Here is a 25,518-nt window from a genome sequence, read left to right on the forward strand (position 1 = left end):
TTATTCTGTATTCAATTTTCTACTGTTTCTAAGCTTCAAAGGCTTCATAATAAATTTACCACTAAACATGCGCAGTGGGTATTTTTCTCTGTGTTCATCAAGAATTGACAACATAGAAACGGGCTGTAAGGAATCACTATCACTCACTTATTATTTAGTAATAGCTCTATCCATGCCCAGGGTTATCCATATTTGGGTGGATTGACCATCCAATCTATCCCTCCATATTCCAGTCCCCACAAGCAAAGGGGTTGAAGGTTGGGTCAAGGAAATAGAAAAATCCCTATTCCACAGATCTGCAAAAATTTGATAGGGCTTAGATCAGGTCCTTGTTTCCCAGGGACTCCTTTTCCTGAGTTTAAAACGTTTTTCCTAGTGGATAACTAGGACTATGATGGTATAAATTACATGGAAGTTGAATCAGAGCAAGTAGACGGGAGTCCAAGGAAGGAGTTCACACTCTAAGTCATTCCCTCTCCCTGGACATGATGCTTCATTTTTTTCTCCATATTGGATAATTGCCTTGTGACTACAGGTGTCATTTCCTGTGAGGTGCAAGTCGGGTGCTGTGGTATTTTATAAATTGAGATAACCGATAGAGGACAGTTAAATGCCATAAAAGATTAAAGTTATCCAATTGTCAGTGTTACAGAATAGTTTCTGTTTAAATGAAGAGCACCCCTCAGTTGGTGTGAAAAAGAGACTTTCTTTGTAAAGGTGCTTTATGATGCTCACTTCTTTGAAGATGCCTGTATGATAAAGTCCTAACTTTAAAAAACGTTTGCAGGTTAGTAGCGTATCATTTTTACATTGTTGCTCAGTGAATCACCCCACAAAAGTAGGGAGTTTTAAAAACATGTTTGTGCACCCTGTAAAAAAAAGTCAGAATTGTAGCACTGAGTTTTGCCTGGGGCTGTGTGGCCTTCTTAAGTATAGATGTGGATGACTGGAAATAAAAAGCAGTCATGGCATTGACCATTCCAGAAACATTTACACAAAAAACACGTATTTCATAACAATGTGTAAGTCAAGCACAACTTTTTAATTTAAGATGAAAACTTCCATTGTGTTGTCAGAATCTACCATTTAATTAATTTCTTTCAGAGCCAATTTTTGTGGATGCGCAGCTCCTCCCAGATGGTTCACATCCTAATGATGCCAAAGTGTATTTCTTCTTCAAAGAGCGGCTGACAGATAACAGCGGCAGCACCAAGCAGATTCATTCAATGATTGCCAGAGTCTGCCCAGTAAGCATTTGTTTCTCTGCTATTTCAGGACATCTAATTAGCCTAACAAGACGAGAGTACAAGCAGTGCATGGCGGCAGTAGAAGCATGGTTCCTGTTCCTTAATGTCGGGCAGGATTTGTGAGGCACATTAAAAAGGCATTAGTGTCTGAATTAAATCCTGACATCCGTACAATTATGAACTCCGTCCATATTTTTATATGCATGAAAAGAGCTGGTCAGGTGCATAGTCTTTAAAAATATTTGTTGTGTGTTTAACTAACACATCATGACATTCTTTGTCAGCAAACTATACAGAATTACTTTAAAGCTCGATAATATTCCTAATTCACACTCAAAACATATATATATATATATATATATATATATATATATACATATATATGTAAATATATGTATATTCATATATGTATATTTTGTTTAATTTATTTAATTTGAACAATGAACGGTTTCCATACACAACAATATTATCTTATGAAGGGGTGAATGGAGGACAACATATAGCAGAACAACAATTACTTGAAACCAAGGTAGCTGTGTGTGAATTTGGGAAGCCGCAAGGCTTGCAAGTCAGCTTTTGGTTTTTAAACTACTGGTGGCTACACAAAATGCACAGCTAGTCAAGGTTTAAAAACATGAGGGGCAGCTCTGGGCAATGGGAGGACTATACACCACACATACAGGAATGTGTTTCTGGATACTTCGCACCTGCCCACCCTGCAAGGGGAGAAAAATACGTTTTCACACCCAGGCTATTGTTTCTGCTCTGAGAGCAGTTTTCAGACATTATTAGGGTCAAGCACTGGCAGGCAAGCTGTCAGTTGGTTAATGCTTATTAGTCTACTGGAGAGTCAGGAAGGTAAACGGTAACTTTCTAAATGTTGCGTTTCCTAAATATTAATTAAAAATAAATCTTTAACATTAAATTGGACTTTTTATAAATATTACAAATAGACTTTGTATGAACTTTGTAGCTGATTCCTGGAAAAGGTTTATAATATGTACTTTCACATTTTCGAGGATCCAGTTACAGCCCAGCCAGAGAAACAAGCTTTTGGGGGCTAGTCACCGGAGGAACATGCTAAATTTTATTTTGCACATGTTTCAATTGAAAAATATTCGGCACCTTACTTTACGGACAACAAGTTGTACTTAGGCTTTACATAATCATATTTAAAGTAGAGGTTCTTGTCTGTCAAAAGGCTATTTTTACAGGTATGACAGCAAGTTATTAGGCTGGTGAAGTTAGGCTACACATAGTAGCAAGAAGCCATGTTGTATAGGTCCACTCTGTGGATGGCACAGAAGGTGCTGCAATCCACAGGTGGTATTTAACTTCCAGGTCCTGGGTGCATTTTCTACACCACATACAAGGAACTTGTGGGCAAGTTAAAGATGTCAATCAGGGGTGAGCCAACTTAACTATGTTCAAATGGGAACACAGGCAAGGTAATGCACTTCTGGGGTGGTAAAGTGTGCAGAGTTTATAAACCAGTAAAATAGGATCCCGAAATGAATAAAAAACCTGGGGTGACCATGCAGAAAAGGAGGGTTTGCTACACCCACCTGTGACAGGAATTCTAGAATGACTGGAGGGCTGTAGCTGAACTATTCATCCAGGAGTTAAATACTTCACATTTTACAAGAAAATCACTCACACTTATGTTAACCATTTATCAATTAAAAAATATGGCCCAAAACAGCACCCTTTTCATGGACCTCAAAAGGATCAAGTGGAATTAATGGTAAACCTTAATTAGAACAGAGTGTGCCAATTATCATTGGCTGGCCCATAACAATGATGATTTCGGCTAATGTTGAAAAATGAGGTTTCTATATATAACATTAAAAGCATTCTTTGGGTTTATAAGGGCATTTCAAATAATGGATATACGTTTTAAGGACAATCGTGATTAAACCCAGCTAAACAGAGTCACTTTACAGCCTTGTTGAGTAGCTGTTTAAAGCAATGTGAATAACGATGAAGAGCATTGCTTGTTGTTTTTCTGACACTCTACCTAATTTTTTAGAATGACATTGGTGGCCAGCGCAGTCTTGTCAATAAATGGACCACATTTTTGAAGGCACAACTGGTATGCTCAGTGATGGAAGACGATGGAACAGAGACTCACTTTGATGAGTTAGGTAAGATTATGTTTCAAACATTATTTTCCTTCATGAAAATAGTTTTTAATTGCACTTCATTGAATTGAAATACCATATTGTGTGCTTTAGTGGTTTCAATGATGCCATAGAAGGCTCCATCGACCACCATCTCCAGCTTCCTGAAAGTCATTAGAATGGGTCTACTGCTCTTCGGCTTCAAGGACAGTTCCTAAGGTAGTAGCGAGCATCAGACCCAGTAATAGAAAGGTGGATAAGATGTATTTACTATCTATGCTCTGAAATGTGTTAATTATACAATCTTTCTTTATCAGTATCTTTTACTGTATACTTACTTCAGTAAAAATATTTGTGCGGAAAAGCAAAGTTTGACTCAGTAAGAATGCCAGTTCTACAACAAAGCAATAATAGGTATATTTTCAAACGTGAACTTGTTGGGGCTTGAGCTAAACCAATGTGTTCTAGCATTCAAATCATATACACACATATGTTGTTTCAATTTAAGTGTTCTGATAGTGGGAGAAGGGGTTAGTATAGTAAGTCGTGTTATGTAGTCAGGATAGATTGCTTTTAATAAGGGGACAGTGGTGGCTAGAAGAGGATTCCATTGTACCACATCTCATGTTGGGGAAGAAGGTCAGGTGTATGGCGTTTGAAATGTGGCCTCATTTAGATGAGGTAGAGGGCCAGAAATAACTTGTTACAATTTGGAAGATTGTCTGTAGAGTGTTGATTCGAAGTCATTCCTAAAAGAGTAGGTCATTAGTGACTAATCAAAAGGACTCTAGAGCTAGGGCCTTACACCATGAGGGGTCTGCAGCTCTGATTTTGTATATCAGAATACACGTATTACTAGTGAACATGAAGCATTTGATGTATTTCTATTAAAACCCATGTTTTTGCATGTCTGTGAACCTTTTTCTCAGAGGTTCGTGTGTAGTATGTATTCACGGTGTGAAAGTAGACTTGAAGGAATGGGGTGAAAAAGAGTCAGTTCACTTAAGAGAATTACTATTAAGTAATGTAAACATTACTAACTCTTCACTTTTCCTCCTGTTCCTTATTTTCTTTGATCTATCAATCAGTCAGGGGCTTATAAAGTGCTGCTACTCACCCATGAGGATCTCAAGGCACTGGGGGTGGAGGGCCGCTGGTCGGACTGGGTGGAGGATCATTCCAAGAGCCAGGTCTTGAGGTCCTTTCTGAATTGGGTCAGTGATGCTGATTGCCTGTGGTGCAGGGGTAGGAAGTTCCATGTCTTGATGGTGAAGTAGGAGAACAATCTTCCTCCAGTTCTGGTCTTGTGAAACCTGGGGATGGCGGCGAGGGCATGTTGGGCAGATAGGAATTTCCTGGTGGGTAAGTGGAATGTGAGAACGTGAGGCGGTTGTTCGAGTATGCTGGTCCTTCGTTGTGTAGTGCTTTGTAGTTGTGAGTAAGGAGCTTGAAAGTGACTCTTTTGTTGACTGGAAGCCAGTGGAGTTGTTGGAGGTGTTGTGTGATGTGGCTGCAGCAGGGATGTCGAGCACCAGTCTGGATACGGCATTTTGGACTTACTGTAGTTTAATTAGCTGTTTATGGGGGCACCAGCATAGAGTGTGTTCTCATAGTTGCTGGTGATGAGTATGTGGGTGACCGTCCTTCTGGATTCTGTGGGGATCCATCTGAAAGTCTTTCAGAGCAGGTGGAGTATGTTGAAGCAGGCTGAGTAAACTGCGTTGGCGGTTCATCTTGAGTGAAGAGTCCAGTATGATGCCATGGTTGCGTGCGTGGTCTGTCAGGGTTGAGGGAGCACCCAGAGCATCTGGCCACGAGGAGTCGTCCCAGGCTGGCGCAATGGTTCCCAGGATGAGGACTACAGTCTTGTCCGAGTTCAGCTTGAGGCTGCTGTCTTTCATCCATGTTGCGACAGCCTTCATTCCGCTGTGGAAGTTGGTTCTGGTGGTTGAGGGTTCATTGGGTAGGGAGAGAATCAGCTGGGTGTCATCGAGGGGGGCCATGTTGATGTTGAAAAGGGTAGGGCTTAGGGAGGAGAGCCGGTGCACTCCACAGCGTATCTCTGTGGGTTCTGAGAGGAACGGTGGTAGTCTGGATCACTGGGTCCTGCCGCTGAGGAAGGACTGGATCCAGTCCAAAACCCTGTTGTGGATGCCGGTGCCATGGAGTCTGGTGATTAGGGTGTGGCGGGAAATGGTGTTGAAGGCTGCCGAAAGGTCTGGTAAGATAAGGGGTGCTGTCTCGCTCCGATCGCGGAGGGATCATATGTCATTTGTGGCGACGAGGAATGTCGTCACTGTGCTGTTTCTTGGTTTAGAAACTGGTTTGGAAGGTGTCCAGGATGTGCTTTTTAATCAATTAACTTGGAGAGTTGGTTATTGATGGCCTTCTCTATGGCCTAGGCTGGGAAGGGGAGGAAGAAGATTGATCTGAAGTTCTTGAGGTCTGTTGGGTCAGCAGATGGCTTCTTCGGCAGGGGGTTGATCTTGGCGTGTTTCCAGTCGTTGAGGAAGGTGGCGATTGCGATGTAACAGTTGATGATGTGGCTGAGATGGGGGGCCATGGCGGGAGCTGCTCTGTGGAAGATGTGGTACGGGCATGGGTCTGTTGGGCCCCTGAGTGGATGTTCTTCATGGTCTTGAGCCTGTTCTCAATCATGAGCATGGTACAGCAGAGCATGGTCTGTTGAGGGGCGGATTGGTTGTCTGTGATAGAAGGAGGTGTGGCAACCTGGTGTAGGGTTTTGAAGCTGTCATAGATCTTCTTGATCCTGTGGTGGAAGAAGGTGCTAAGTTTGTTGCAGAGGTCTTGAGAGGGGGAACGTCTGAGGTCTCACTGTTAGGCCTGGTGAATTCCTTCATGATGGTGAAGAGTTCTTTGCTGTTGTGGGAGTTTGCGTTGATTCTGGCCATTTTCTTAGTGGGTTTAAAGAGGAGGTGGTGTGTGTTGACGGCGGATTTGAAGGTTGCGTTATCCTCCGGAGCTTTGTTGCTCCTCTATTACTTCTTGAGACGTCTGCAGGTGTGTCTGAATTCGTGGAGGACACTGGTGAACCAGCTGACTGCCTTGGATTGTTGTTTGCCTGGTCTTCTCTTGAGGGATGCCAGGGTGTTGGTGCAGTTGGAGATCCATTGCTGGAGGTTGCGTGCTGTGGTGTTGGTGGAATGGTTGTGCTGAGGGAGTTGACAAGGAGTTCTTCTGTGACCTTAGTCAAGCTGCAATTGGGTGGGCGATGGTGATGGTGGTGTGCGGTGGGTGTGTGGAAGGCAAGGTGTACGCAGTGATGGTCGGCCCAAGGGAGTTTGGTGGTATGGCTGTATCTGATGATCTCGCTGGCGGAGACGGCGGGGTTGGGCGTGTGTCTGGCTGTGTGGGTCGGTGTAGTGAGTAGCTGCATGAGTCCGATGTTGGCGAGGTTCTCCAGGAGGGAGGCTGTGTTTTGGTCGTCACTGCGGTTGTCAAGGTGGAAGTTGGAGTCGGTGAAAGGGGGTTGGGGCTGTGGGCCCTGTAGACGAGGGTGCTGCTGAGGGTGGTTTTGGGTTTGGTCCGATCGGGAAGTAGAGGTGTTCCATGTTTGTCATGCGGTCATTGGAGTGCGTGGTTAGTCGGTGCATGTTTTTGTGGACGATGGCAATGCCTCTTTTCAGGTGGTCTGGGTGGTCTTGCAGCCGTAGGGGATGGCGATTGCAATGTCTGGTGGTAGCAGGGATAGTGCATCAAAGTGTTCAGTTATAAACACAATTTTTTCAGCGAAAAAAAATGCTACCACAGTTGGTAATAAAACCCTATGACTTTTGTTGCAACACTTTTTTTATTTTAAATTCAAAGTGGAATCTTTATGCAAAACAGACTGAAACTCTGACATCCCTACTCTGGCTGCAAGGAACGGAATAGCTCATCTGTAGGCAGTAGTGCCGTGCAAATAGCAACCACCAATCCATCCCAGGTACCAAATAAAGCAGACAGATGATTAAACTGAGCTTCTGGATAAATGAATGGTTAATCTTTCCTACTGAAGCAGAGTGCCAGAGAAACAGCAGAATATTCAGCCTCCGGACTAACGGTTTGGGAGTTTAGAAGCAGAGGAAAGGGAGGACATTACTGTTCTCAGAAACAAACAGGCCCAACACTAGGCCCCCAAACTACAGACAGATTTTGCTAAAGAATATCTAATGGAAAGTCCTGTGAAAGGGGAAAGCTCAGGCTCATCTTATCTGCAGTCTGACTAGTCACTCCTTTTATCTGCACCATGCACCACCACAAGGGAAACGAGATACTTATTTGACTGCTATATACTATGGGCCACCAATAAAAACATGGATTTGCCCAAGTTGATAAAAGTTTTATTCAACGCATTGTTTGTGCACATAATATATTGTGATTCTTCATTTAGACCAGGAAGGAAAGAAAAGCCCCCTGCAGGACAATTTCCAATGTTCTCCTGTCTAATGACCTGACGCCCAGATTCCCAATAATCCTCTAGTATCAACTTTAACCTGCTGAATTGATATTCATGTTGATTGTATTTGGAGAAGGAGGTTCCAGTGCTAGTCTCCTTTCAAAGTTTCCACTATTTCGTCAAAACTACAGAATGGCCCTCACTCTATCTGTCACCTTAATCAATAGTTATAAATCCCTTAACTCTTCAATTGTGCAAAATAAGCCTAAATATACAATCTTTTACATTGATTAAGGAAGAAGACCTCTTCCATATTGTGCAGTTGTGCTCATAGCTGAGACCATATTGTGGCATCCTATGCCTGCAATCATGCAGATGTTCCCTGCAAGACTTGAATCCTGTTCATCAAAAAAAGCACTGCCCTGATGTCTATGCAAAATCGCACTCCAATTAAATGTAGGGATTTCAAAGGCAACATACAGGTTGCTTGGTATTGATTAGGGGGCAGATGTAACAAAATACCTATTTGTGATTCTCAAATAGCGATTTTTTGAGATCGCTATTTGAGAATTGCAAAATGTAATGTATCTAGAAAATCGATTTTTTTTGCGATTTCTTTTTATTCCTTAATCGCGAATAGCAAATTGCAAATTTGCAATTAAGGAATAATTTCTCATTCATTTCTATGGGCCGGGAGGCCCATAGGAATGAATGGAAAGTTATTCTCAATTTGCGATTCGCAATTTGAGAATCGCAAATTGAGAATAATTTCAAGGGTGCAAGGGTGTCCTAAGGACACCCTGCTGCACCCCTGAAATTCACATGTGTGCGCATATGGCGCACATACATGCCCTAAGGGCATGTATTTGCGCCACATGGCACCTTCACAAATGCAAAAAAAGTGCATTTGTGTAAGAATTCGCAAATTACCACCAACTTGAAGTTGGTGGTAATTTGCAATTTCTTAAGGAAAAATCGCTAAATTGGAATGCTTGTTGCATAGCATTTAAGGAATCGCAATTTGCGATTCCTTAAATGCTTACGCAAAATTAAGGAATCGCAAATTTTGCGATTCCTTTTTTTTGCTATTCATTTTTCTTCATACATTCCATTTAGCTAATTTTTAGTCGCAAACGCTGCTTTTTTGCAAATCACAGCGTTTGCGACTAAAAATTCCCTTGATACATCTGCCCCTAAGATTCTGTGTTTCTTTGGGATTGCAGGGTACTTGAGTGTCCTAAGACAACTGACCACCGGAAGGATTAATCAGAGATGTACCTAGGTAGAGGTGTCCTGCAACGGCCACCAGGTGGAGCACAGCTATGAGCCAGGCTAAAATACTTGCGAAAACAATTTCTACAATTATGAGGTTGAACAGCAGAACAAGCTGATGAACGCTCTGGTGTCAGTGCAAGCATTGGGGCATGCAAATATCCACTTTGTAGATCTATTGCAGTGATACACTCCCATGTCGTCACCTATCGACCAGTGTATTGCAGTCTATTTGTTGAAACCCATAAAGTACCAAACAAAATGTTCTTTACACCTATCAAACAATGAAAGTAGCTCAGTACAATATAGATCCATGGTGAGGAACGGTGCCCACCTCACGTTTCGCCAGTTTTTAGAAGTCATCTTCAAGAACCGTTATAAGTAATACATTCCGGAGTCATGGGGTCTTCTGATTTGTGTCATCACCAAAATGTACTCCAGGGGGCCTATCACAGCCACAAAGCACCACTAAACAGCAGAGCATTCATATCAACATGTTGTAAACTGTACAGTCTGCCTTTATCAAGAGTTGTCGTAGCAGATGACAGGAATCCATGTCCCCGCTACACATCTCTGTAAGAAGCAGAATCAGTTAATGAGGCGGTTTACGATTCTATGAGATCAACCCCACAACAGTGCAAACACTCTCTTGGAGAACATCCACCTCGTTCTTTGAAAGCTCTGAAGGAAGGTATCATGGCCTCATTGTAATTAACCCTGTAAACCATTGATAGCTGCAGTTAAAAACAATCGAGGCAGATCCTTGGATGGTTGAATGGGAGGTGTGGCCAGTAAGGACGTGAAGGCAAACCTTCCCAAGCCTGCCCCAGTGACCATGGAGCACATCTACAAACATCTGTTAGTACATTACAGGGAGCTATTTAGCGCGTGAGTCATAAGAGTTCCTTAAATTGAACAATTGAATTCTTTAAGATTTGATGATAAAATGTTGTGTATGTATATATGCTTTTTTAAAACATTAATAAATGCACTATGAGTTGATTTTTTGTTTTTTTCCGACCAGAGGATGTATTTTTCTTAGAAACAGACAACCCCCGGACTACATTGGTGTATGGAGTATTCACAACTTCAAGGTATGCTTTTAAGTATTGACTAACAGTTTGAAATGATAGGTTGTATTTGTATATTTTGCCAATATAAACAGAACCCCATCTATTTATCTCAGGAGGATCTTTCCCTTTTCTGCTAAAGTGAAAGGAGGACTCTTTCTCTTACAACAGCAGGTCAGGGGGGTTCTTACCACACGCGTCAACTCTTTCCGAAATAACCAGAAAGTATTTTCATTTTACCGCGAATGCTACTACAAAGGATCATTGGTTTTTACATCATAAGACATTTCCTAGTTTGCACAACCGGTAAAAAGGCATTAGCATTGCTTTCGCACTGTTTGAATGTTATACTGAGCACAACAATCTGTTTAGTTGATAGTTCTTGCAAGAGGCCTTGTGGTGTTATTAGTGCACTGCAGCGAGGTGAACTGAGGCCACGGTACTGGTAATATGAACCTCAGTGTGGGAGTCAGCAGGAGCCGTTTAGTACAAACAATCCCCGTTATCCCTGGCTACCAATGTGCAATTTAAAGCTAGAACGTAATCAACAATTCTCATCTGATATCTTTGTTTAGTTGGAAAATATATGATAAGACCTGAGGACATTCATATCAAACAGTCTATTGCCACACCAGGGTGGTGCATATTTCTTTATCTTCATTGCATACATTGATTAAATGTTCTTTAAACGATGTAGAATATAGTGGGAGTAGGGAAACATTGCCCTGAGTTACTAACACTCTGCTGAACTGGCACCATGCTTTACTATTCAAACCTACTGCACATGCTTTCACATTGCAATGATAATTATAATATGTGTCAGATGAATATCAAATTATATTGGATTGAAATATGACCATGCTTGTGTCTTGCCTTGCATAGAACATATGCTAGCCACCCCTTAACGCTCCCCTTGATTGCAAATTTAGCACACTCGACCACCCAAAAATCTTGTAACACTTTGTCAAAATGCAGTCAATCTTCCATCAGGCTGCAATCCACATCTTCTCTTCTGGTTTTTCAGGCAGGGCACACTCCTTACCATCCAACACAGAGTTCCTGCCTACTTCTTAATCCTGCTTCTCTGCAGATTTGCTATGTGATATATCCAGTAAATTTAAATACATATAAATGTAATTCAAGGAAGGAGTTAAATGCTCACTGGCCTACGTTTAATTAAAATAATCCCCATTTAGAAATTAAATGCAGTAAATAGAAATTCAGGGGCATTCCCAAAGCCCTTTTTCGTTAAGCAGACTCTAGTGGCAAACACAAGTTATATATCTGCTCACTAAAATCACATAGGTTGATGGTTAGGTTGTCAAACACAGAGTTCATTTGATTAACAATTATTTTAAAACAAACCAAAAAGTTAAATGCAATTGAATTATAAAGAATATTACGGATTGCATTAAAATTCAGCGTTTCATAGTTTAGTGAAACAAAGGAATAATGCAGCTGTAAAATGCTCACATTTTATTTAAAACATTTAATGGACTTTTTTTTACACATTTGACGTTTTTGAAGTAGTGACTCTTTCTCACTATTTTCCATATCATGATCTACATTAGATCACACGATTGTGAATCACCAGTTGGTTAGTAAATTATATTGAGAAATTAAGCCGGCGTAGATCGACTAAGAAATGTAAATCATTAATATTCAAACTGAGGTGAATGTTCGTGAATTAGGTCTGGATTACAAGCCAGGCATATTTCGGCCTGATATGAGTCCCCCACACCTATGTGTCAACACCAGGGTATCGGTGAGAGAGTGTAGAAATACACTCCATTACATGTTGGTGTTTCCATGTTGATTTCGCCTAACCCTCGGTGATTTTCCTGTAGATTCCTGCAACTTTTAGAAGCTGAAGTCCACAGGTGAAACCTAGACATGGGCACAATAACTTTTGTTGCTGGCTGCATCAGGTTTACTAGGGGCACACAAAATTAACCATTACAGGTAATGATTATCCACACTTCACATTTTTTTTAAAGTGATTTAGTTCAGGTCTATGGGCATGTTGCCTTACAAGTCAACAAAAGAGAGCTTTCTCATTATCATGACAACATGGGAGCAGTGGCAAACATATGTCCATGAGTTCTGTCCTGAAATGCAAAACCCCTTCCACATCAACAACCACAGGCCACAGACAATAGATGGAGGCAGGGACATCGAAGTGTTGCCACAAGTCCATGATGGCAATGACATTTTGCATTTAGACTGAGTTTAGAACAAGAGGTGCAAGTGTCTTATTGGCAATATTGTGGAAGTCTCTCATAGCTGATTAATCAAGGCGATCTCCTGAGCTGCAGCCTACTGTCTTATTTCATTTAGGGTGGGCAGAATATTTCCTTCTACCAATGTAATAGGTGGGATTTGGCCACTGTAGTGCCGCGTGGTGGAAATTTGGTTCTTGCAAAGCTTCAGAAATACGAATATCAGAAACGCCCCAGTGCTATTTTCTAACATGGACAGCTGCAGACGTTTGCAAGCAGTTGAAATCACAGGCTGCTTACTGAGTAGATTTGCTGCTGCTCGAGTAGATTTTCACTTCGAAGGTCACCAAAATCACTTTGAATGGCCAGTGCTTTTGTAAATTGCATGGTGTTATTTGCGTTGATTTCTCAGCGCCACTCGCACTCCTGGGTATAAATTGCAGTGCAAGCAGCACTAAGTGCATATTTTCCGCCTGTTGATGGGACTCAGTAGTATCTCACATAGTTTTCATGTAACTCCGCAGAATTCCACAGAGTAAAACTTCACAAGTTCCACCCACCCCAAATTTAATTCACCTTTCAGTCCTTTTTTACATAGGTTAATTCTTCTGTATCCTATTCATACTGTACTTTTTTAGCCATAGAGTTCACTGCTTGGAAAGGTTCATTGTCACACAAAGGACAAAATAACTTTTTAAAATACATTTAACTGGTTTATTTTAAGACTAGGAGGGAGACTTGCTGTTTGGACATAGATCTATATGCTGTTCGGTAGCCTCACCCAACATTGCCACTGGTCTGTACATTGCCTTGATTATAAAGCTACACACTGTTGCATGTAGTATATTGTTTATCCTTTAAAGGACCTGCCTTTAAGAAATAATGCTTGTTGGGATCCTGCTGTTAGAGTCATATTCTTTATGATCTTAGATGTGTTCTTTCTGCAGTACTTCAGTCAAGACCTCTGCATTTTCCTTTTTTTAATACTTTTATTTTGGCCATTTCTTTTACAGAATCTCTAATATTTTCACAATACTTTTTGCAGAATGCCCTATCCTTTCCTAACTTTTGAAGTATGCTTCCATTCTAAGGCAAAGCTGTCTATGGTTGTTTTCTTCCATGCACTAAAGGGCCTGTTTTGTTTCTCGTTGTAATGGTGAGCCTCAGCCAAACTGCTTCAAACACGAATAAAGCGTATTCACGGTGGGTGGCTGCAGGCTATTTGCAACACTATGCATCATTTCCCAACTCTAAGACGTAGCTGGCAAGATTATGATACATTCCAAAAGCAGCGGAAATTCAGATTTTGAAGGCTACTTGGAAAGCAGCACACATTTCCAATTAAACACGAGTAGCAATTATTTGCTCTCATTGTCTAGTGTACTGGGCATATATATATATATATATATATATATATATATATATATATATATATATATATATATATATATATATATATATATATATATATATATATATATATATATATATATATATATATATATTATTTTTATTTTTTTATTTTATTTAAATATGTATCTATTTATTTGAGATTTCTTTGGCAACACGTGCCAGCTGCAGTCAGGTTCTGGATGTCGGGATGATGGAACTAGTGGCTAGGTGAGGAGAACAACATAAGAGGTTAATGGGAAGAAAATAAAAGGCCTCAGAATTTCTGATTAGGCCAGGAACTCCGGCTACCATCTCAATAACGTATTCTAAGTAATGTGTGAATACCACAAGCGGTCAATGCTCATGTGTTATTACTGCAGAGTTTCTGGGAGCAAAGTGGCCAGGTCAAACCGACTGATTTTCTCCCCAGGAAAAGATCCTGAGTTGGGGAATTAACTATGGAAATCACTGCGATTAACACACATTTCCCCAGTGTAAAAGGGCAATGTTTGTAATACTGTGGTAAAATTGTTCCCCGGAATTACCAATCCTCCTGGCATCGGTTATTCTGGGTGCCAAGTTAACAACTTGGGTTTAGTGATTTTGTTGTAATGAAGGGTTAACAATAGAACTGGAAGTTTCTTTGGCATCTGTGAGTTGGTCACATTGCAGTTCTTGTTGTCCCAGTACGGTCATTTTAGGCTTCTTTCATTTAACCTTCATAGAACATTTTGCCACCCATATAGTTATGCCATTAATGTGTACTGTTTTCTTTGGTTTCTATATTTGGACTCACACACTTTCAACAGTTTGAAAGTGCATATATGCTTTGGCCAAGATGACGGTGGAGTAGGTTGCGCTTTCGCGCTCTTCCGTTACCCATACTGATTACAGCGGTCAGTGGAGGTGGCCCGACACACAATTGTAGCAGGTAAGTCCCGCTGGGCATGCAGCGGCATGACGAAATTATGGAGAGCCTGGTTTTAGCGGCAGACTAGATTTTGAGCACCCGAGATTCCCGGAGCTGCAGACAGTGCTTACTACAAAATGGCGGTCGCCTGAACTTCTACAAAAAAACAGTTGTGGCTGTCCCTCGGGCCGCATTGGGTGGCAGAGTATTTCTCTGAGCTTCCGATCATGTGATGACTGAAAGTCCCTCAGAGGGGACCGCCACTGAAGAGATGTCCCTCGCAGATCGGAAGGGATCCCTGACCCCAGATCTCTGCCATTTCACAAAGGGCCTCCGGTCTTTCACTATTACTTCAAGGTGCAACCTGAGAGCCAAATTCACCTGGGTTGTGCCCAATGCCCCCATAATGAAGCAGGCTTCCAGAGTTACACAGTCCCAGCAGATTTGTGCAGCAACTGGACACAAGGTATAAGGGGACTGTGCAGGTGAGGCTGCAGCTGCACATCCACTCATGGCTGGTCCCATGTGAGCCCCCCTCAGATGCTCCTACATTTCCCTGCCTAAGGGATGTAGGAAAGGGCGGAGCAACCACTGGCAGTGGAGTAGACTGGAGTGCTTTGTCCCCTGCAGAGCCCCCGACCCTGGCCTTCAGAGGTAGTGCTGGGGACTTGGGCTCCACTTTGCACACAGCGCCTATGGTGAGCTGTATCATCCTTGAAGTACCCATGACCCTTTGAGGCCTGGGGAGACCCCCGGGTCTCCCCCCAGTTGGAAGGACCTCTTGGAGACTTCTTGAGACCCCGGACTGCAAGGTGGGCTGCGTGGGGTCCCAGTGGGCAGAGAGTGTTTGTCATTGAGGGGCCCGGAGAGGGCAGCTTTACGACCTGGCCGGCCCTTCCTTGCTTTACCCAATAAGCAGGCCCTGAAGAGGTGAGCCCCATCTGCCCGGGTCATTACTTGAAATATACTCCATAGGATATGCGCTGACTCATCCCAAAGCCTCCAGGTGTTCCAAATTTCTTCCCTGCTTTTGCATCACATCATGGCACCCTCATTCCTGCGCATACGCTTGCAGGCCAGCTTCTCTCCAGCCTCCCTGGGGATATTGGCTGAGGGAGGGGTTTTAGGGGGGACACCACAAATTTGGTCTGGAGCAATAGCGTCCCCGGCACAAGGTAAGGCCTTCAACTATAGCTGGAGCTAAATTAAACATGACCAGTCGTGAGAGAAATGGTGGCACAAACCACGCCAGCTCATGTGAAAGACTCAGCCCCTAATCCACTGCTTCTGTCACAGTCTGATGCCGAGATATACTCCGATTTGGACCAGGCCCCAATAATCCTGGCCCTTTTGGCCTCCCTCTTCCACTCCATAACACGGACATTCAAGATCTTAAGAAGAATCTCACTGAGGACCTGAATGAAATGTGACACGATTTGACATCAGTGGGTGACCAGGTTGCCTGCTTTATGGATTCTGAAACCATGCAGGGGAGAAGTCGAACATTTACGTCAGGAGATCATCTACCTTCATGAGCAACCCTTCAAGCTCAGGGTCCAAGTTGAGGATTTAAAAAATTGGTCCTACTAAAACAACATACGCCTGCCTATATGGGGTCCTCACGTGTTCATAGGGTTCAGACATCCAATATATCCTGGGCTGGGGAGAAGATGCATCCTTACAGCTGGACAGAGTGAATAAAGCTGGCCATTCAGGCAGGCCTAATTTCAAACCTGCAGATATACTAGCTTGTGTGCATGACTTCCAGACCATAGAAGACATTCTTCTGAAAGCGAGAGTCAAACAACCTATTCAGTTCTGTGGTCACACCATCGGCCTCTTTCAAGACCTCTCCCTCCTCACACTACAGCGCCGTAGACATTTCAAACCTGTTACTGATTATTCGCAAGCCAAGAAAGTGTCCTACAGCTGGGGGCATCCCTTCAGGCTGGTCTTTCATTGGGAAGGTCAACTCCATCAAATCAAATCACTCACAGATGCCAATCAATACTCGGCCTCCCGGAGGACTCCTCCCCTCTCTCTACATCTTGCTCCACTCAGGGTCCCTGCCCCGGGTGTTTGCATGGCAGAGAGTAAACAGATGCAAGAAACACTCCAGCCGTAGGCCAGAGGAACGAGCTCGGGAGCGACAAGCGATGCTGGCCAGTCTCACCTCGAGCACTGGGGGTGCTGTCTCATGAGATGTGCTTTGCCTGCAGTACCTTCATGGGCGTCTCCCACCCAGATGGGCCACCATATTTCTCAAAGCCAGCTGCTGATGCTGAATTGATTGTTTGCTCTGACTCATATGATCCACAGAGATAGCATGGTGGAGCAAACTTCACTGGAAAATTCTCGTCTAGCTATAGCACCTCATCCACAATCCATCTCTAAATCAGGCCCTTGGGTAAAGTACAGGTGACTCACAAGGCCAAGGGAGACATCTTTACAGCATCCAGTAGTGCAGTTGATACAGCATATATGAACATAACAATCATTAATCAGTACATGCCACTAAACCCATATCGAATACATCAATCAGCGCACAGTAGGGTATCATATTTGTCCACTGTAAGTTGCAAGATTGGAGCGCAGTGAGCCCCATATGTCCCTGGGCCTGGCCGTTTCTGGGACCAAGGTCCAATATGTTTTAGCCTGTATAGAGCAGGTAGTGAGACCATGTAACCATAATGCACAGCTGACGCTCCTCCAGTGAAGCTCTCCAGTTCCCCAACATTAGGTCCATCACAGCCAATTCCCTATATGACTTAGAAATATCTTTTACGTATCTCAATAGAGCCATGGGTGGAGTTATGTAAATTCAACAGAAATTATTATTTTCAGTTCCCTTATAAGTTTCTGCCTGAACGTATTAATCACCGGGTAGGCCCAGGCATTTGCAGGCAGCCTGGATCCGAGGCTTTGCACCTCCAGCAATTCGAGTCTGCAGCCCGAACAAAGCGCAGCATGGCAGCTGGAGGGTATGTTCGGTGGACATATTTCAGATGAATTAGTCGGGGCTTTCCGTGGAAGGGGGTGTCTTTGATTTGTCAGTAACAGTATAGCCAGAGACGTTTTAAGGCATGAGCAAAGTGAGCTCTGGCCCAGGGTCCCAGCCCTTCGGAGGGGGCCCCTGTTAGAGCCATCTCTGTTTCCGTAGTCTTGCCCTGATGAACTTGAATAATCCTTAAACCTATTATTTTCAATACTATTTTCTTTTAATGTCTTTTTTACGTGGGTAAATTGTGAGAGTCTATTACAGGCATTTTTTAGAGCAAGGGGGCCATATTATCAAGAATGGCGATAACATTATCGCCGCTTTAGCGGCAGGAAACTGCCTCTAAAGCGGCGATAAGGGGCTTGATAATATGCCCTAGTGAATTCCCATAGAAGCCCAGGTTCTGGTGTGAAAATAATCACTATATCTACTGTTTGGGCTGTGCATGTCGTGTAGATATATAAACTGTATATGTGAGGATGCAATATTAATAGTTCCTAGTTCTTCACCTGCATTAATTGCCCCCACCACCCTCCTCCCCCACCAAGTCCCAACTTCTCTTTTTTTTTTTTTTTAAAGATTTATTGAAAATGTTCATACATTTTAACCCCCTCACCCCCCTCCCACCTCCCCCGAAGGACAGTTTCCTATGAGTTCGGACCTGGGGCAAACCATATAGACAATCCATAAATTTTACATAACAAACTTTGTTTGCACAATTCACAGTTATTAATAATCCATAAGTAATATGAAAGACAAGTATAGTAAAAGTAGAAACGAAATAAAAAAAGAGAAAAAGAAAATAAAGAAGAAACAAAAAAGGGGAAAATGGATGGGAGAGAAGCAGGGATGAAATTGAAAGAAAGTTCATATAAGGATATAATCTGTACGTTCCACGAACACAAACATAACTGAAATTCTTAACCCACCCCTTCCCTCCATTTGTTAATTGGGGCCCAGATTTGCTGCCCCTTTGCTCTCCCTTTTTTTCCCCGCCTGGCATAAATTGAGTTCTCTAAGTTGCAGCTTTGCAATAGCCTAGCTACCCACTGCTGCAACAAAGGTGGTGTTTTATCTTTCCAGGCTGTCGCAATACACAGGCGGAAAACTGCCATTGCTACGAATATAAAATATTCATGATTACGGCAAGAGACATCACTTGTGACCCCTAGCATGACCAGTTCTGGGGTTAGCTTAATTTGCAATTTAAGTGTTCTATCCATGAGTACCTCCATAGATTCTATTAGTGGCCGTAAGACTGGGCAAGCAACAAACATATGCATTGTATCGCCCTCATTACTATCACACCTGGGGCATGTTATTCCCTGTGTTCCCCCCCCATTGAGCTATTTTAGCAGGTGTATAGTACAGCATATACAGAGTTTTATAGTGCTGTGCTTGCAAGGCTGAGGAGCAGAGAATTTCATAACCATACTTTAGTGATTTCCCAAACACCCCCGCTCTATCCCCATTCTATTGATCCACTTCAGTTCTACCTTCTCCAAATCATCATCTCTATTGTTAATCAGCTCTGCATACAATCTTCCAATTGTACAACCTTGCCCCTCCTCGATGACCTGCAATATTATATTGTATTCAAAACCTCTCTCCCCCCCCCTGTCTTGCCTGCAAGGAAGCTTCTTGCTTGTAGATATTTGAAAAAGCTTCTTGAGATCATTCCAAACTTCCCTTGCAATACTGAAAATTGGTAAATACCCTCGGGGCCTATAAAATCCCCACGTTCCTAATCCCAAGCCTTACCTACTCCCCAAAAGTTGAGTCTCCGAATATATCCTGTGGTAGTGTAGGATTATTTGCCAATCTGGTGTGGGCATTAAATCTGCCCATGCCAAAGCTCTTCTTGAAAGCCTGTCAGATCTTATATGCTGCATCCACTGTCTTAGATTTAGTATCTTTAAAAAAGAGCGGCTCCGTTTGCTTCAGTAACACATTCTCAACCTCATCTCCTAAGACCAATCCATAAGTCTCGGTGGATCCGGTATGGTGTACTGCTTCCATTTCAGACCCTCCCAGAAGACTTGTCATTTGTTGTAATGCAGCTGCCCAATAATACAACTTAAGGTCCGGCATAGCCCAACCCCCACGCTCCCGTGGTAGTCACATAAATCTAAGAGCCCTTCTGGTTTTACCATGGGACCAGATAAACCGATTAAACATTTGTTCTATTAGAGTAAACCAGCTAACATTAAAATATTCATGAAAATTGATAGCGTGAGAATCATACCAACTCTCCTAACGCATATCTGCCTAATTTTCACCATTAACTCGAATCCGGAATAGTAAATCTTCACTCTGGCTGTCAGAGTTATTTTAACCTCACATTCACCACTTATCACTGGACACTACTGCTTTTAACCTTGGGAAACTACCTCCTGGCGGAGGCTGCATACCAACTAACCCAGTGATTATGCAGACACGAGAGTGCTATAGCGGAGAACCAAAATATACCGCTACCAGAAAAAACATCCATTCACGTGCATGAGGGTTTTTTTCCAAGGGACATACCCGCGACCTGAAAACCCAGGTTAGCAGGACAAGTGATCCACCACCCATTAACTGATTTATGAGATTCCAAATCTACACCACATCTCCAGCTTCAGCTCGTTCTGAAGGTTCTTCACCTGCATTGTGCAATTACCTTTGACATCTGAAATTCAGCAATCTGCCATGTCCATTCTATCATGCTGCTTGTCTAGGTGATCCTACATGTCATCAAGGCATTGTGTGTGAAAGTCTATTTTATTATCAATAGTAGCCAAGATCCCTTTCATTTCCAGTGGCAGTGTACCCACGTCAACTGGCTCTTCCATTATGTTGCCATGGCCGGTGCTAGATGCAGTCTCCGAGTTCGGTTCCCAGTCCTGTGACCTAATTGCCTTCTTGATGCCTTCAAATACAATTTGGATTACCTGCCATCTGGCTTACCTAAATGCGCTGTTGAAGGAATTGACAATTAATAGGAAAGAGATGGTTGCAACACTCCAATGCAAATGTCACATACCCAAGAGATCAGTGCAAGCAAAGTTAACTGAGTAAAACTGCATTTCTATTATACAGTCACTTGTGTGATCTGACACCCACTGGAGTCTCAGGTACATCAGTTATCTCTCTCGTTAGCATTGTAGTACTTAGTGCCCCTTGGTCTAATAGAAACAAGTCATAATCTACTTAGCAGGAGTAGACCTGGCACTGGTGAACAGTTTGATGATGCCCTAACTAAATATGTTGCTTGTATTTTCAGAAAAATAGCCCCATTTAGCAGTAAAACGCTAACAGGTAAAACATCAGTTGTAAATCCAAGTACTGGTGAGTTATTGGATTCCCTAGATTGAAAGAATTACATGTTCAATAATGGCGTTGATATACTACAGGTTACAACTGTCTGAACTGTATCTTTCAGATACCAAATTACAGCAGCTTGGGAAGGCACCAGTAACCTAGAAGATCGTGTGTTGAGATCAGTTGAAATTAATATGAAGGGAATATGTTTAATCACAACAGAGCTAATACTGTCAAAGATATCTTTGGAATATGTCCAGTCCTGTGTAAAATCTGGGATAATGTAGTAACAATATCACAGCACAATATAACCAAGTTTAGGCAAGGAACTCGACAATAAGGATGGTGATAGAGAGCATGTTTTTGGAATCATGTCTTGTTCATAATATGTCAGCTGACACATTTTAGTGGTGACTGACATGGGAGATGAACGAATGACATGTCAAGTAATCCCAATGCCATGTATGTGTAAAATTATAAACATCTGTTTACATGTTATATGATATTGCAATGTGCTTGATAGAGCTCTCTAAACACCACACCAGGAAAAAAAAATACTGCTGTTGCCATCACCAGCCCTAGTATATTCTTGGTCTCATTTATATTCTGTACGAAGTAAGCACATTGGTATTAGCACATAGTATAAAAAGATCTGTACTGCTAATCAGTGCTGAAGCACTGAATAGTCCTGTGGGAAATTTTCCCCGAGTGATTTCAAAATGTTCAGTAATATTTTCCCCAGATAAGGCCAATTGTGTTCAGAATGTTATGTCCTATATGCCATATTTTAGGATATGTGTAAATGTAATAAAATGTAGGTTAAAATTACATCACCTATAAACCATGGTTGTTCATAGCAGGTGCATAAACAAGAAGGTCATTATGGGACATTGTCTGACTGGGAAGGAAACACAGACTGCTGAATGTATGCATAAGTACTCCTTTGGTCAAAGCACCAAATATATTTGGGACAAGGTAGCAAGGCAGAGAGAGCTGACCAATTTTACCTCCACCTATGCATCGATTCATTGGAATTCTGATTTCACTCCAATACTGAATGAGGGTATATTTTCAAAAGGAATGTGAGCTTTAATCTGGCCAGATATAGTATGTCGTATTGAATACAGATTCTTCTTGGTAAGACTGAATTTCTTATGGACTTTTTGTGCTGACTGAGTAAAATCTGGATAGAGAGAGAGTGACTAGCTCTCATGTTGTATTTCCCTGTTGTCTGCAATGATTGGGCAAGGCAGGGCTCTTGTGACCAGGCGAGGTGCTAGGGGTCGATGTGCTTTCTTAATTACAAACATCTCAGAAAGATTTTTGGGCCAAAGATGTCAATCACCATGTTTTCAACATAGTCTTCAACTCACTGCATGTTAGTGGATTCTGGGCAGTGGCGTAGCAAGGGGGATTACAGGGGTGGGCTTTGGGCAGCATGAGTTTTGAGGGCGGTGGTATTAGATGCCTACTCACCTAAAGTGCATGCACCCAAATGCAAACCAAGATTGCAGATGGGATGTGGTTTACAAGGTGCAACACTGCATATGTGTTAGGAGTGCCAGTAAAAATGTGGATGGAGCTGAGGGAACCCTTACAGCAAGTACTGGGTTATACTTTGCCTGATGATGCAGCAGTCTTGATTCTCGGCCTGAGGCTGCAAGGATACAAATACCTAGGACAAATGGAATGGTATGATATTTTCAAGTTCCCGGGAGCTGGGAAACTGGCCATAGCCTTTAGCTGGAAAAAGAAAACAATGCCACCATTCTCACAGTGATATCACAAGCTCTGGTCGCTTGCAACACTGGAGCACCTAACAAGTAATGTAGAAGGGATGGGTACTGATTTTGAAAGCAAATTGGGACTGCCAATGGATGTTTTGAATAGTGGGATGGCACCCTATGGCCACTATAGTGGACAGTTATGGGAATTTTTGAAGCTGATACATAAAGAGAGATTGTCCATCAGATGATATAACTATTACAGAGTGGCATGCAGGAGAGTTGGGGATAATGTTGTATATGTATGGGTTGGGACCAAGGATTGATCTCACTCAGGTGTGGGGATAGTGGGGTCTAAAAGTTCATGGAAGCAAGGCTTTACCCGTCGATACACCACTGGCCCCCATTAAATGTTTGTTGTTTGTTAAGTGATGCATATTGAAAACTTAATAAAAAAAACTTTGAGAAAAAACTAAGTCACCTTCTTCCCATAGTATTAAAGTGATTAGGAGTTTTGGATATGTTGTAATTGTTAGGTAAAGGTTCCAGACATTTTTCAGAAATTCAGAATGAACAGACTTCATGTAATAACGACTTCATATATGCTACATTTTATACTTAAAAATAAAAAGCATAGGTGTGTAAAAAAAGTTGCAGTTTGAGCTAAATGTTTTTAAAAATTTTAGCAGTGTTTAGAAGTTTGAATTTCTAGCTAGGCTTTTTGAAAATCTTCTTCTACTTATAAAATATTAATAGTCAGTTAAACAGTTTTAACAACTAGTACGCGTTCTAAGCAGTCACATGAAACAGTTCTACATTAGTTGTATAATTTAAAATGTATTTGATAACCAGATGGTTAAAATTTTGTTTGGAAACAATTAAAATAATATGTAGGTTATTCTGATTTAACCATTGTTAAGTAAACTGGGCATGTAAGGTAAAAGAGTACAAACTTAAATCCGACTTGAAGGAAGTTACATTGTTATCTGCATCTTGTTTAAAACATTTAAGGCAACTTAAACATTTAAATTCAATAGCCAACATTGTGTAGGCATTTTAAACTTGACAAATGTTCAGCTGGGTCATGTTCTTGATGAAATGATAATGCTGGGGAACAGCTCCTGAATCCCTTTATGCAAGATGCCATTAAAAACATGCCTCCTATCTGATAAAAAAGTATGTTTGAGATAATTCACAAATTAAACTAGGTTAAATTGATGTCTCCATGTGGCACACAGTATTGTAGTAGGGTGCCTAGGTTGTGATTTTTCGATGAAAGCCAAAAGGTGGTAGAAATGCCTATTGTTCATGTTTGGATGTTCCTTTTCAGTGCCAAAAAATAGACAACCAAAATGATGGATGGTTGTGTTTTCATTTACATTTCATAACAACGGGAAATTCACTAAGCCAGCATGGATGGGTGCAAGTATGTCCTGACTACACCACAAAAATAATTGTAGCCTGACCCTCTAGGACATGATACCTCTGCATGACAACACAAGCAACCATTGACCTATTACAGACATATCGAACCTCATAAATGATGTATAGTCTGAGTCTAAAGCAAAACTAAGCTTGTGAGCCTCTTCTCAGTATACTTACTTCTTGTGCCAATGCAGCGGAGGAAGCAGCATATGCAAATCATTCTTCATTATGCCCTCAAGAGAGAAGCCCCGCCCAAATTGCTAGGCTGTGATCCTGATAAAAAGCAACCACACATGCTTTTGCAGCTAATTGGGCCTCATCTGTGAAGTTCAGATGGGATTTTCGGACAAATCTACACAAATCTCCAGACTAAAAGCATCTCCCAAATGTTTAAATTGCACTGTAAAATGTGCACATGATTTACTCTAATATTAAATGTTACTCTGAACTTACATAGCTCTCATTCTCATGTAATATATAATAATTCATGACTGCTGTAATGGAATTGATTTGATATCTCAAACATATGCATACTTAGGTTACCACACATCCGCTAAAGAAAAAGGGAAGATACAAGAACTATTTTAACAAGTGTTCTTATCATTTGAGGAATAATGTATAACTCACCACAAAATCTGAGGAGAAATGCATATCTGAAGACAAACCATTTTCATATTTTTTGATTCGTGTATTTATATGCAGTTTTATATAGCTCAAATAAGATTCAGTGGTATCTGAGTGTTTTATAGTAACATTTGAAATATAACAGCAGAGAGGCTACAACCGAGGCAATTAGTCAAAAAGGAGAAAAACAAACTAAGATCTTATTTACAAAGCTACAAGTAATAGATATCTTAGGGCCAGATGTAGGTAAATCCGATTTACCGACTTTTAAATACCGAGTCATACCGATTCGGTATTTAAAAGTCGGTAAATTGGAAGGAGGCAGATGTAGGTAAAAAATTACCGAATCTGTCAGAGTCGGTATTTACAGATTCTGTAAATACCGATTCTGTATTTCCTATTGATTCCTATGGGCCTTGAAGCCCATAGGAATCAATGTGAAATACAGATTCGGTATTTACTGAATCGGTAAATACCGAATCCTGCAAGGGTGCAGGGGGTGTCACTTTGACACCCTCTAGCACCCCAATTCTGGACTTGTGTGCAATGTGGCACACAGACATGCCCTTAGGGCATGTCTGTGTGTCACAGTGCACAGGTGTGCATGCACAGATGTGCATGCACACCTGAAATCGGTATTTTACCACCCAATAGGATTGGGTGGTAAAATACCGATTTTTAAGGGCCTGTGGCACTCTTAGGAGTGCCACCTACATATGGTTTTTCCGAATCGGTAAATATACCGATTCGGTATTTTACCGATTCTGTAAATTTACCGATTCGGTAACTTTACAGAATCGGTAACATATAGGCCCCCT

At 41.8% G+C, this 25,518-nt stretch overlaps 1 protein-coding gene across 1 annotated transcript in view; it reads left to right on the forward strand.

Annotated features, from left to right (window-relative positions):
* SEMA3C (semaphorin 3C) overlaps nucleotides 1–25,518 on the forward strand; it is a 598,500-nt gene that overhangs the window by 336,069 nt on the left and 236,913 nt on the right. Inside the window, exons 8-10 of the mRNA XM_086919828.1 lie at nucleotides 1,105–1,247; nucleotides 3,277–3,391; nucleotides 10,063–10,132. Of these exons, the coding sequence (XP_086775954.1) occupies nucleotides 1,105–1,247; nucleotides 3,277–3,391; nucleotides 10,063–10,132 (328 nt within the window). The remainder of the gene's footprint in view (nucleotides 1–1,104; nucleotides 1,248–3,276; nucleotides 3,392–10,062; nucleotides 10,133–25,518) is intronic.

This window comes from Lissotriton vulgaris, chromosome 1_1 (genome assembly GCF_964263255.1).
Source record: "Lissotriton vulgaris chromosome 1_1, aLisVul1.2, whole genome shotgun sequence".
Taxonomy (NCBI): domain Eukaryota; kingdom Metazoa; phylum Chordata; class Amphibia; order Caudata; family Salamandridae; genus Lissotriton; species Lissotriton vulgaris.